General features: G+C 29.6%; 5 protein-coding genes across 6 annotated transcripts in view; 2 read left to right on the forward strand and 3 right to left on the reverse strand.

Moving 5' to 3' along the window:
* The window catches only part of LOC142597610 (cytochrome b-c1 complex subunit 10-like), a 91,504-nt gene that overhangs the window by 41,415 nt on the left and 36,822 nt on the right, over positions 1–13,267 (reverse strand). The gene's annotated exons all lie outside the window — the stretch shown is intronic.
* Positions 607–3,734, reverse strand: LOC124494288 (uncharacterized). Its single transcript, XM_047057462.2, has 4 exons — positions 3,566–3,734; positions 1,791–3,493; positions 1,590–1,723; positions 607–1,517 (listed from the first exon to the last, which is right to left on the reverse strand). Exons 1-4 carry the CDS (start codon positions 3,591–3,593, stop codon positions 749–751), a joined length of 2,634 nt encoding a protein of 877 aa, XP_046913418.2. The 5' UTR covers positions 3,594–3,734; the 3' UTR covers positions 607–748.
* On the forward strand, positions 3,987–8,460 carry LOC124493904 (ubiquitin-conjugating enzyme E2 25). 2 transcript variants are annotated; one of them, XM_075732101.1, is made up of 7 exons: positions 3,987–4,074; positions 4,331–4,435; positions 5,490–5,828; positions 5,893–7,029; positions 7,093–7,188; positions 7,284–7,350; positions 7,423–8,460. In XM_075732101.1, exons 3-7 carry the CDS (start codon positions 5,520–5,522, stop codon positions 7,452–7,454), a joined length of 1,641 nt encoding a protein of 546 aa, XP_075588216.1. In that variant the 5' UTR covers positions 3,987–4,074; positions 4,331–4,435; positions 5,490–5,519; the 3' UTR covers positions 7,455–8,460. The 2 variants fall into 2 exon arrangements, with proteins under 2 accessions (XP_075588216.1, XP_075588215.1); XM_075732100.1 differs by lacking the exons at positions 3,987–4,074; positions 4,331–4,435 and adding an exon at positions 5,192–5,324.
* Positions 8,260–9,125, reverse strand: mRpS16 (mitochondrial ribosomal protein S16). Its single transcript, XM_047057022.2, has 2 exons — positions 8,778–9,125; positions 8,260–8,693 (listed from the first exon to the last, which is right to left on the reverse strand). Exons 1-2 carry the CDS (start codon positions 9,025–9,027, stop codon positions 8,503–8,505), a joined length of 441 nt encoding a protein of 146 aa, XP_046912978.1. The 5' UTR covers positions 9,028–9,125; the 3' UTR covers positions 8,260–8,502.
* Positions 9,252–13,011, forward strand: LOC124493903 (uncharacterized). Its single transcript, XM_047057019.2, has 6 exons — positions 9,252–10,487; positions 10,623–11,446; positions 11,517–11,583; positions 11,655–11,992; positions 12,054–12,520; positions 12,578–13,011. The coding sequence occupies exons 1-6, from the start codon at positions 9,983–9,985 to the stop codon at positions 12,837–12,839; spliced, it is 2,463 nt and encodes an 820-aa protein (XP_046912975.2). The 5' UTR covers positions 9,252–9,982; the 3' UTR covers positions 12,840–13,011.

The following is a 13,267-nucleotide window of genomic DNA, read 5'->3' on the forward strand; positions in this document are numbered from 1 at the left end:
TTTTGGTGATTCAATCACACTATTATTATTAGTGATTATCGGATCGATATCATTATTATCAATCGATTATTTCGATACAAAACAAACAAACAAATGGATGGCAATCAATCGATTCATGAATAAAATCAACACAGACATATGAATCAGAAAAATTCGAATTGAAAATATTGTTGAAAATCAAAGATCAATTTTCTTTTCTTTTATTTTTCCACATACGATACATTTAGACGTTACAAGCTAAATGGTGGTAAATGATGAAAATGTTGAACGAAAAAATTTATTCTTTGATGATATGGCCCTTTGAACACAGTCATTTTGTCGGTGGGTGGGTGGATTTTTTTTTCGTATGGTCCCTGAAAAAAAAACATGAAAATTATAGGAAAGAATATCTCGACAATGGAGTGGTTTGACATAGATTGTTTTTTTTCCACTAAAATTTAGGACAATAAAAACAAAAAAAAACCAAACGTTTGGAACAATGAAATGAATGATGATTTGACCTGGTTTGTATTCTTTTTTTTCCTGAATAAGCGCATGTAATGACCACTATCAACAACAATAGCAAGAGCTAGATTTGATCCAATACATTTTATCATGAAAATTATATATGGGTAAATGAATGATCAGAAATTTTTTATTTTCCTTTAATTACAGTATTATAAAACATATATGTAATAGTAGTAAGGGTGAGGATTAAACAAAGTAAAGCAAACAGAAGAAAAAGTTTTGGAGAATCGAATTAAATTCTTTAAATGAAAGAAATATCACTTGTTTCTTGTTGTTCATCACATTCAATTTGATGAATAAATTTACATGGCCCATGTAATTCAATAAATTCCAACAATTTTGCCGATATTTTTAAACGTTCACTATATTTATCGATCAATTTCCATACTTCTTTAGCTCTATATGGTTTTATTTGATGTTTATGTGGATATATTTCCATTGTATTTGGTAACGATTTATTGATACTTGGATGTAATGGAAGATTTCTAAATTTTTCATGCAATTTTTCTTGGGGATCATAATATCCATCCATTCTATTGAGAATCGATTCAATTTTCTCATATAAATTTGCAAAAACATTTTTACAGTTCTTACAGCGTAGATAGATTCGATGTGATACACGTGCAGCTAAACATTTCAATGGAAACAGATTTAGATTTGGTTGTTTGTAACAAAACAGTAAATTTGGATAAATATGAAATGCCGTTTGATTATAGATATTGACAGCATCCAAATGAACAGATTGTAGATCAGCATAATCAAAATGATGTAATGCATTATGGACATATTTTCCATAATAAATATGGTCAACTAATTCATTGAAATATGGTACCAATTTACGTATGGACATTCCACGTTCACGACCATTATATGATAGATAATGTAATGGTGTATTATATAAATCATCATACACATTGGTATTAGCACCACATTTCAATAATAATTTTATTAGATTTATATGAGGAAAACCAAAACCGAAATCAAAACCGAAATCAAAACAAAAATGAAAACTATATTCAAATTGTAGAATGCAAAAAAAAAATCTTTCAGTTAAATAAAATCAATCAATCAATCAAACTTACCGCCAATGGTCAGGATAAAATATTATCTGTATCATATGACGATGATAATCCACATTTGTAAAGTTTAATTTAAGAAATTTTCGTATCATTTTTTCAATTACGTTTTGTTTAACATCACCTAGATGATTATAGTGCTTGAAAATTTTGAATATTAAAAATAAATAAATAAATTGTAAATATTATCAATTAAAAACGACTTACTTTGGCAAAATAACATATGATAGAACAAATAAAATTTATTACACTATTAATATCCCATAATTCATTCATTTTATCGTGTGATTTTTCAATGTCGGATGGGATAGAATTTTTTATTTTAACATCGTTTCCGGTAAAATATTCGATCTGACAAAGTTCATGTATATCCAATTGGAACGACATTGCCTGTAGACCATCCGGTAATGGAAATGATTCAAGATATTGAATTGCCAATTCAAATAATGTTTGCCAATATTGAAATTGTCGCCATTCATATGTTTTATAAATCAGATGCATAAAACATCGCTCATAAACACCAGCAACAAATACTTTCAATTTGATTTTTATTTGTATAGCACGTATCCATAATTTTAATGCCGTATCATTTTCATCAAATTCGTTTACAAAATGATCGCCCATTTTTTCCAAACAATTAGCCAATTTAAAACAATCATTGGTGAAAAAACGTTCAATTGCGAATAAACATTCATAATGAAGACGTACATCATCATCATCATCATTTCTTATAGTTTCAAATTCATCTAATGTTTGTGTTTCTTGTGCAAAATCATATGTATAACGTGCTTGATGAATATTTTTTGGACGTATCGGTAAGGCTTTTGGATCAACACATTTAGAAGTTGAAATATTGTCAAAACTGCCATTATAATCCAATGGAAAATATCGTAAAAGATATGCATTACGAAGAAAACGAGATATTTTAGAATCGTTTGTCTCATTCATTTCTTCATCATCAGAAACATAATCATCATCATCAAATTTTATACAACAGCCAACAGCCATTAATTCATATACAATAATACGATCTTCAATAGTTAATTGATTTGATTTTTCCATCCATGACTGCAATATATCGATAATATCTGTCCTATTCATAAAAGCAGCCAAAAATAATGGTGTAAAACCACTAATATCCGGTTGTAATGTTGCACCATGTTGTAAAAGCATTTCGATTACAGTGATATGGCCACATTCGACAGCAAAATGAAGTGGAGTACCGCCACAATAAGCAGCCAAATTAGGATCGGCACCATTATCCAAAAGAATTCGTACAATCTTTTCGATGCCATTATAACTCGCTAACATTAGTGGTGTATTTCGGAATTTATTCGGCTTATTTACATCGGCCTTATGTTTCAATAATAATTCTAACTGTTCAATTAATTTATCCTCAGTATTTTTGTGAGAAATTTCACAACATAATCGTATTGGCGTGGAACCAGTTGAATTGATCGTATTAGGATCGGCACCATATTCTAATAATAAACTCATCTGTTTTGTCATGCCTAACAATGTGGCGATCCATAATGGAGTGACATCGGACAATAAATCATCAGATAATGGGCAAAAGATGTTGGCTTTTTGATCGATATTTATATGAGAAAATCGTTTGAGAAAAAATTGTAAAAATTTATCACCAGCTTTGAACAAGACAAAAAAGTGTATCGGTGTAAAACTGTATTTGGAGTCACCTTGCAATAGATTTTCCATAATTTTGCTATTGGCTGATAGTTGAATCAGACAATAGCTATTTAAAATTTCTGCAATAAATTCTGGATCGTCATCGGTGAGCATCGAAACAAAGTTGGTAGGATCTTTATTTTCGCCACGAATTTTATAATGATAAATACATTTCTTAAAGAAATTATGAAACAAAAATTCCTGATGAGCAGAATATTTATTAACTGCATGAGATAAAATAGAAATTAGAATTTTCAGAAAAAATTTAAGAAAAATAGTTGAAAAAATATACTTACTATCATCACGACGTTTCGGATCATCCATGATTTATTCGCATTCGAACATAAATTGTTTTATAACCAAAAAAAAACGAGAAAAAAGTAGAAAATTCCGATGATGCAATTCGAAGAACAAATCTCAATCATTTAAAATCGAAATAATCAACAACATACGTCCTATTTGAACGGAAACTAGGGATTTTTTTTATCACACACACACACACATTGACAATGCTACTACTACGTTATGGATTAAAGAAACACAAAATCAAAAAATTGATGTCTTTTGTGTATGTGTGCGTGTTGTGTTTATTATATTCCTTTAGTATATGTTGTGTTGTGTTGTGCATGCAGACTTTCTATTTTATTTTTCATTTTTTTTATGTGTTTGTGTGTGTTTGCGAATCAAATGAATGAAAATGAAAATTTGAACCAGACTTTATTGCTGCTTCTTCTTGTTTGTATATGTTGTGTTGTATGCGTGCGTTTTTTTTTTGTTTTCTTGTTTGCGCTTTTACAATTTATTCGTTTGTTCCATTTGTTTTTTTTTACATGTATGTTTTGTGTGTGTGTGTGCTCATCAAGAACGAATCTCATTGGAAAAAATAATAATAAAATTCATTAAAAGTGTTTTTTTTGTTTTGTTTTGATTTGAAATTTCAATGTTAAAACCTAACAAACAACACACACACACACCCATTATCATCATATTTGAATATTTTTTTATAAGTGTTTTAATTTTTTTTTTATTCTGGATCAAAATTTTGGTTTACAAAATTGAAGCTGATTTTTTTTTCTTTTTTTTTTCTTTGATTTGTTGTGTTGATGGTGGTTGTGATTGGAGGTCGTTGTGGTCCAGAATTATATTCATTTTGAATTGTAAATCGGGTAAGATTTACCAGTTATTATTTTTCTTGTTTGATGAACGAAAAAAAATTTTGTTCTCATAATGTTGTTATTCCAAAAATAAATTAAAGAGCTAACAAGTCGTAAAGATTTTCTATAATTTATAGTTGTCCCACCCTAATAATGATAATAACGTTTTTTATATTACAATTTTATTATCAAAATTGATTCTAATTTTTTTCGGCTGGTTGGTAATCTTACCGTTGAAAAAAAAACGAAGAAGAAAAAAATTTAAAACGCCATTTCATTTCATAATAATAATGATTAAAGATTCGAATCGTGAAATAAACGAAAAAAAAAAATTCGAATGTCAACTACAGCTGTAGCTGCTGTATTCAGATGATGATATTGATCAGTAATGAAAACAACAAATTCTATAATGACATCTAGGTTTTTTTTGTTGATTATTATCAAACTATTTGGATATTGTCGTCGTTTTTTTTTCTTTGCCAATGTTTCGTTGACATTGTAAATCATGAATGGATGTATGTATGAATGTGTTTGTGAGCAAGAGAAAATGATCTCCAAATTGATTGAAATCCATTCATCTCATCCATCCATAATATGATTGATTGCCACTTTGGGATTCAAACGACAAAAAATTTTTTTTGTTGTTTTTGTTTTTGATCTCAATTATAACATTAGGATTTTTTTTTTTTTTTTTGGATAGTTGTAGTCGTCGTCATCATCAACATCATGATTTTTACTTATTTATTGATTGATTGATTATATTGATATCATCAATGAAATTGAATGCGTTTTTTGTTTTTCACTGTTCTCTGGGGTTCGATTTGATTTCGACTTAATTTTTCTTTCTCAATTTCGAATGTGTTTAGTTTAAAAGGGAATTTTTTTCCCATGAACACACACAGTAAATCATCAGTTTTTTTCTGATTGAAGAAGGGGTGCCCGTGTATATGAAAATCATAATCAAACAAAACAAAAACGATGTTTATTTGTTGACGTTTAATAATTCTTATTTTAGACAAAAACGTTTAATTTTTTTTGTTCTCTCTCTCTCTTACTCTTAATTCAGGAATATTGTTTTTTTCAAGGAAAAGAAAATATGGCCTGTTTGGCTAGATTAAAATCGGATGTAAAAGCATTGAGTGAATTATTTCCTCGTACACATCCATTGTTTCGTGTTACATTGGCCACTGTAGATGAAATTTCCTGTATGTTTATTGTTCGTAATAATGATCAATCAGCAACAACAACAACATCGACATCGACATCATCGTCTGAAAAGAAATTCATAATCAATGCCAATATAACTGAAACTTATCCACATGATCCACCGGTTTGGTTTTCCGATTCGGATGATATTTCTCCAACATTACAAACGTTAACATCAACAAATGATAATAATAATTTTGTAAGTTATAAAATTTGATTTGAATTTTTTTTCGTTAAAAATTATTGATTTTCTATATTGATAGATATTACGCCAGGTGGCTATCCTATTGGAACATCTGTGCAATCATTTTTCCATTCCGAAACCAATGGATGAATTGAACACATTGAATCATCTTTGGATGAATCCAAATATTACGACAAATATATTGAATCAACGCCTTTATCAACAAAATAGTAATAATAATAATAATAATAATTCTAGTGTGAAAACATCATCATCATCATCAATGATTGATTCATCATCAACAGCGACAACATTAACAATGCCATATTCATCAATCACATCATCAAGTAATGGTGCTAGTGATCAATCCTTGAATAATTCTGTATTGATGATGGATAAATCATCATCAAGAGAAACATCATCATCATCGATATTATCGAATCATGTATCATCAAGTTCATCAACATCATCATCCATTACATCATTGAATTCATTATCGAAAATGATTACGACAAAATTGAATTCAACAACACATACACAAGAATTATTAATGTCCAATGGTATCATTTCAACCAATAATAATCACCAAAATTCGATCTCTTCCACAAGTGGTAATGAAATGGTTGCTAGTTCAAATGGTACCGTTAATCATAATGATGATGAGGAATTGAAATCAAATGGTGGTGGTGATAATAATGATGATGAAGTTGATATTGATGCCGATGATGATGAGGATGATGATGAAACGGATATGCATATAGAAATGGAAGATGAAACACAAAATGAACAGAATAACTCCGATGGTATTAGTTCAGATAATTGGGCACGTTTAGAACGTATACGACAGAGTCATCATCAATTTTTTCAAAACGGAAACTATAGTTTCTCCGTACAAGCTACTGATCGTTTGATGAAAGAATTACGTGATATATATCGTTGCGATAGTTTTAAACGTAAAGTATTCGAAGTACATCTGGTTAATGATAATCTTTATGAATGGAATGTACATCTGAAAAAAGTGGATCCCGATTCACAGCTACATAGTGATCTACAAGCATTAAAAGATAAAGAAGGTCATGATTACATTACATTGAATGCAACATTTAAGGAAAATTATCCATTTGAGCCACCATTTATTCGAGTAGCATCACCATTTATATCTGGTGGTTATGTATTAGGTGGTGGTGCATTATGTATGGAATTGCTTACTAAACAGGTTCGTATTAAGGATCGATGCAAAGTTTTTCTAATAATTGTTTTTCCGGTTCACGTCATATAGGGATGGAGTAGCGCCTATTCCATGGAAGCGATTATCCTACAGATCTCAGCAACATTAGTGAAAGGAAAAGCAAGAATTACTTTTAATGGACATAGGGTAAGAGAATATGAATGTGTTTTCTTGACATTTTTGTTAAATTAATCCGATTTCTTTTTTTGTTTGTTTGTTTCGGGATGGTTAAAATTATTTAGGGCCAATATAGCCTTTCAAGAGCACAACAGTCTTTCCGTTCTTTAGTTTCTATACATGAAAAAAGTGGTATGTAATTTGGATTGAAAATATTTCTTAAATAAATAAATCGTCAATTTTTCTCATAAAATTAAATGATAGGATGGTATACGCCACCACAAGAAGATGGTTAACTATGATGTACATGCCCTCAATCCTTGGTTATTGGATCGATTTTGAAAATCACACATATACACATGAAAAAAATTTTATAATTTCTAGCGTACACACACACCCCATACATACAGACCATTCACCATTATCAATCTTTTATGGTTGATTGTTAACCATTTTTTTCTATCACCTCATTATTATCATCGAATCCACAACAACAACTTCATTCAATCATCATATTGATTCCAGATCTGATCTTGTTTTTTTTCCCATTCTGTTCTTCGTTATCAATCTTTTCTGTATATCTCGTTATTATTATTATTATTATTATTTTTTCATTTTCATCAGCCAACACATTTAAGTTTACTGTTTCTGATAATATTCATAACAACAAAAAAAAACAACAGCAACAATAACAATTGTTATTTTGATTTATGTTTACCTCATTACATATACATCCATTTACTTACCCCCAAATACATCATATTTGCGATTGACAATTGTCCTACTTTATTTCACACCCACACACATACACACCCACATTAGCTGTCGATTAATGATTGATTCATTGAAAATATTTCATTGATTTTTTTAAATACATACACACACACACAAAATACTTTTCACTGTAACATTGAATAAAAGCTAGATGATATAATTGATAATCTAATGGTAGCTAGGTATGGAATGAAATTTACAATAGTACAAAAAAAATTCATCCCCCCACACACACACTACATCGGAAACACACACACACACTTACAAATTTGATGATTTATATTTGTGTAATGTAAAATTGGTGTTTAAACCACCACAAACTAACAATTTTTGTTCCAACATCACGGCACTAAATTCTTTATTAATTTGTTGATTTGTTGTAAATAATTTCAATTACAATTAACAAATTTGTTTTTTTTAAGAAAAAAAAACAAGATTACAAAAAAAATCATTCTCTTACTGCAAACAAATTTCAATATATAATGATGATTTTAAATAAACATTTTTTTTCTTTTTATCAAATAAAAATTGATTCTAATTATTATTTACATAAAATATAGAAATTATATATTAGAATGGTAATCGTTTTGGTAGTACACTTTCGATTTCAATTTTCTCTTCATTATTGTCACCATCATCTGATTCGTGTTCATTTTCACCTGTTTGTTGTTGTTGTTGTTGAATCTTTTTAAACATTTGATCACGTTCTTGTTTTGCTTTGATGTATACATGTGGTGGTACAGGTGTCCATCCAGCTAAACCTGGAAAACATTAAATATTTTGTTATTATATTGAATTATTGTTACAGTGAAAATTTCAAAGCATTGATAATTATTTATATTTACCAAGTAATGTTTGCATTCCAACACTAAGACGTGCTCCACGTCCCATCCAATACGATAGACGACTCAGATCGACAGCGGCAACAATTTCATTACGTTCATTTGGTACCGGATCCAATGAACCGATTACTTCGTCCGGTAATAGCCCGGTACGTCGTCGAGATGGCATTGCACCGATTTGATAATATGGACGATTTTTACAGCCCATACGTACCAGTTTAATACCAAAACCACTTTTATGCGGCCAAACCATTATTTAGATTCGAAATCGCGATTTCAATATGACAAATTTTCCAATATCACCAAAAAAATTGAATCTTTCATATGGCTTCACGTTTTTCTCAACTATCGATAGTATCGATATGATTTTTTTTTTGTTTTATCATTTTGGCATTGGATTCTGTTAAAATCCATTCAATGATATGTTTAGCACCAGATTATGATGTGATCACTTGTCAAGGAATATAATTAGTATCTTGATTTTAATAAATTTCCTGGAAACCATTTCTGAATCCAGATAAAAATATTGATAATTAAACCATTTTCTCATTCATTTTGTATGACATTGTTTTTTGTTATGAAAGATTTTTTTCATTAATAAAACCCAAATAAATCTAGATAAATCTCAAACATATAGATCATGAATAGATACGATATTGATTTCACAACAAAAATTGGTGAAAAAATTCCAATATTTGTGAAATAACAATGTGAAAATAAAAATGAATAATTTTTTCAAGCCTAAAAAAATCAATTACGGCACGTCATGGTGTCTATGAATGAGTCTGAAAATGAGGAGAAGAGTGTACGCCGATCACCCTCGTTATATTTATTTTCAACCATACCATAATTTATAACTCAATCTTCTCAACATTTAAAATTGAAAATTTGAAAATCTAAACACCATCTCCTTATCTATATTGTTCATGTTTTATTTGATTTGATTTGTTTATCTTAAAATAATAAATTTCTTTTTCTGCATTCAACGATCCATCTTTTTTTTCATGATTTTTTTGTTTGTTAATTATATATTTTTTTTTTGCATACACGCACACACTCACACACCACACACACACACATTGAATAACATTTTCAGATTAAAATAATCAATTCATGTTAATTTTTTCGAACCATTTTTTTCTGTTTATTATTTTTGATTTATTGATTGAATATTAAGAAAAAATTTTTTCAAACAATATCCATAAAAAATGCCTATTAAAAAGAAAGGTAGAAAACAAATATTACAATTCGATGTAATTAAAAAAGTGACAGCTATGAATTTGGAAGAAAAACGTGCGACTATCGAAAATATTCAAGAAGAATTAAGTAAAAAGATAACTTTTGCCAAAATAATCAAACAACGGCCAACAGTTGTCCGGGATCTATTATCCATTGCTATTGCTGAGGGTAAGATTTATTCATTGAAACTAGAAAATGATGATGTGATTGAGTATCGTACGCCACGTATGATACGTGATGAAGATCTTCAATCGATCATTATGTATGATGGCCAAATACCTGGAACATCTTATTTTAATATTCTACGACATTGTTTTACATTTGAAAGAGATAATAATCGTTTACATCCGAATCGAAGTGATGGTTTTACCATTATTGAAGCACATGAACATAGTAAAATGGTTAGAAAACATTATCTCAACTATAGTTTGCAAATATTCAAGGATCAATTAATACCAGCCGCTATAAAGAATGGTAAGATTTTTCGATTTTTAAATTTATCTCTCTCTCTCCTTTATTTCAAACAAAATGATTATGAAAAGTATAGAAAATATTTGGCTATTTTAACTTAATCCGTTTAAATTATTTCATAATTTTTTCCTTAATTAGGTCATATTGAACGTATAAAATCATCAACGAATGGTCAGATAAAATATTGTACAACACATTCTTTTCGTGATACATACGATTTATATCGTCGTAATCGAAAACAAGCATTATCATCTATTGGTGAAAAGGATAATGATGATGATAGTCAAGATGCTGATGGTGATGATGTTGATGATTCAATTGATGAACGTAATGAAGATGAAAGTTTCGATATAACATTTAACGAATCAAATGATAATGTTACAAATGATAGTGGTAATAAATCGGAATTATTTCATATTAAAAAAGAACCAAAACAATCATCAACATCATTGAAGATGAAAATATCAAGAAATACTATAAATAGATCACCGGAAATAAAATCGAAGTCAGTATCGGATATTCAACCACAACGTGTAAGTCAAAGGAAAAAAATTAAGAAAACACTTGGACCAGATTTTTTAGATTCATTTGCCGATGTATCGATGAACCATCAGAAACCATTGTCACGATTATCAGCTTCAAAATTAGCATCTTTGACACAAGAACAACAACCATCATCATCAACAACAACAATTGAACATAATAATGATGGATCACAACCATTACAAACTTCATCACAATCACAGAAAAAGAAGCGACCATTGGTATTTTGTCTTGTTTGTAGTAAAGAATATAAAAAACAAACAAAACAAACTCGTATCATTTGTTCGGAATGCAAAGGTGTGGCGCATGGAAAATGTTTTCGATCATATATTAATACCAAGAATGGTACCATCCGCATGATTTGTTCTATTTGTCGCCCGGAATGCATTTGTTTTATGTGTAATAAACATGAAAGAGATGTACGTAGTCATCATTGTTTATTATCGTCAATAATTCTTATCTATTCTTTTTTTTTATTTTGTTAAACAGCCGGAAATGTATGTTCAATGCGTTACTTGTTCAACTACTTATCATGCCCATTGTTATCGAGAAAAAGGTAAGGATTCTAAACTAAGGTTGACAAAAGGTGATGGTAATTTTTTTTAACTTTTGTTTAATTTTAAACAGCCCATTTATTATGTAAAAAATGTAGGGACCAATTAATAAAAGTAAACATATCACAAACATTATCACCAACAACTGATTCACAAGTAGACAATGAATCGGAAACAACTGCAGCAATCACAAATGATTCATCACCGGCTTTATCACCAAACATCATTGGTGATGGTCATTCAGATTCCAAATCACAGGCGACAACAGTTCGAACATCACCAAAAGTAACCATAGCGTCAATCAAATCAAGATCATTGGTACAATCAACAAAAAGTGCACCAGTAATTAATGGTAACAATGGCAATGGTAGCGGTGGTAAAAGTTTGATCAGCAAACCTCTAATTTTATTGGTAAGTTTAGATTCTTTGCGATGTATTAGAATTTGTTAAAATTTCGATTAAAAACTTTCAGGACAAGACAAAACCAGTGTTGGCTTCGAAATCATCGGCCACAGCGATGACACCGTTGGCATCAAATGACACTGTTGCAAATGGCCATGTAATATCTGCAGCTACTGTTGTTAAGGATTGCAAAAAAATCAAAGAGGAACCAATGGATATTGATCAGATAACAATTTCTTCAGTCTCAACATCTGCCTCAACATTGGATAAAAATTCATCATCCATCAATATTGGATCAAAGATTTCATCACCATCAACAATTTCGACGATGACAACCGAAACAAATATAATGACAACAACAACAACTTCATTGGCTAAATCATCGGATGGAATATCAAATAAACTGACCACAGCTACAACATCAAGAAAACGTAAACAGAAGGATATATCATCATTTGAAATTTGGAATAAAAAACCATCGCAAAGTATTTGTTATAATTTTCAAACATGGTTGGATACTGAATTACGTTACAATTGGTAATTTGAAAAAAAATTTCAATTTCCATGTATTTAATTATGATTTTATTTATATAGTAAACGTTTTGGACCAGATGTTGATCTTGGACCATTAACATCATTGCCGAATATAATCACTGAATGGACATCCGAAAATGTTCATCGTTTTTTGGCAACACTTGGTTTTAACGATGAAGCTGATATGTTTCTTATGAAAGATATTAATGGTCTTTCATTAATGTTACTGACAAGACATGATTTCCTAAATGCATTATCAATCAAAACTGGACCGGCCATACGTTTATTGGGCATTGTTAATCGTTTGCATGAAGAACTTTAAAACGATAATAGAAAAATGAATTGAACTTTTTCAAAATTTTTGATGAATTATTCCTTTATTTTTTATGGATTTTTTTTAGTGGAGAATTGATAGTGTGAAACAAGAACAAGGAAATTATAGAAACATTACTTTTCTTTTTTTTCTGAAATAAAAAGACAATGATAATTTGGAACATGGTCGGCTAAATTATGATCATATGATTAGTCATAATTATCCGGATTAATTTAGTGGTGGTTGTATCCAGGAGATAACCGGGATAATTATTAGGTTCATCAATGGCAATGGCATCGATTTCTTTTTTCTTTCTTTAGGTCATCATCAAATCCGGGTAACCAATCAAAGGTGGCAATTGTTTGAATGATAATCTTTGAAAAGAAAAGAAAAAAAAAGATTCTTACATTTTTTCTAGATGATGATGATGATGGTGA

The sequence above is a fragment of the Dermatophagoides farinae genome, chromosome 6 (genome assembly GCF_024713945.1).
Source record: "Dermatophagoides farinae isolate YC_2012a chromosome 6, ASM2471394v1, whole genome shotgun sequence".
Taxonomy (NCBI): Eukaryota; Metazoa; Arthropoda; class Arachnida; order Sarcoptiformes; family Pyroglyphidae; genus Dermatophagoides; species Dermatophagoides farinae.

Bases quoted from the DNA above. Each gene is read 5' to 3' on its own strand.
- LOC124494288 (XM_047057462.2), bottom strand. From the start codon at position 3,593: ATGGATGATCCGAAACGTCGTGATGATA. The intron at 1,724-1,790 runs GTAAGTCGTTTT...AAAATTTTCAAG, and splicing joins TCATATGTTATTTTGCCAAA to CACTATAATCATCTAGGTGA. The intron at 1,518-1,589 runs GTAAGTTTGATT...ATTTGAATATAG, and splicing joins TTTTATCCTGACCATTGGCG to TTTTCATTTTTGTTTTGATT.
- LOC124493903 (XM_047057019.2), top strand. From the start codon at position 9,983: ATGCCTATTAAAAAGAAAGGTAGAAAACAAATATTACAATTCGATGTA. The intron at 11,447-11,516 runs GTACGTAGTCAT...TTTGTTAAACAG, and splicing joins GTAATAAACATGAAAGAGAT to CCGGAAATGTATGTTCAATG. The intron at 12,521-12,577 runs GTAATTTGAAAA...TTATTTATATAG, and splicing joins ACTGAATTACGTTACAATTG to TAAACGTTTTGGACCAGATG.
- LOC124493904 (XM_075732101.1), top strand. From the start codon at position 5,520: ATGGCCTGTTTGGCTAGATTAAAATCGGATGTAAAAGCATTGAGTGAA. The intron at 5,829-5,892 runs GTAAGTTATAAA...CTATATTGATAG, and splicing joins CAAATGATAATAATAATTTT to ATATTACGCCAGGTGGCTAT. The intron at 7,189-7,283 runs GTAAGAGAATAT...AAAATTATTTAG, and splicing joins TTACTTTTAATGGACATAGG to GGCCAATATAGCCTTTCAAG.
- mRpS16 (XM_047057022.2), bottom strand. From the start codon at position 9,027: ATGGTTTGGCCGCATAAAAGTGGTTTTGGTATTAAACTGGTACGTATG. The intron at 8,694-8,777 runs GTAAATATAAAT...AATGTTTTCCAG, and splicing joins TGGAATGCAAACATTACTTG to GTTTAGCTGGATGGACACCT.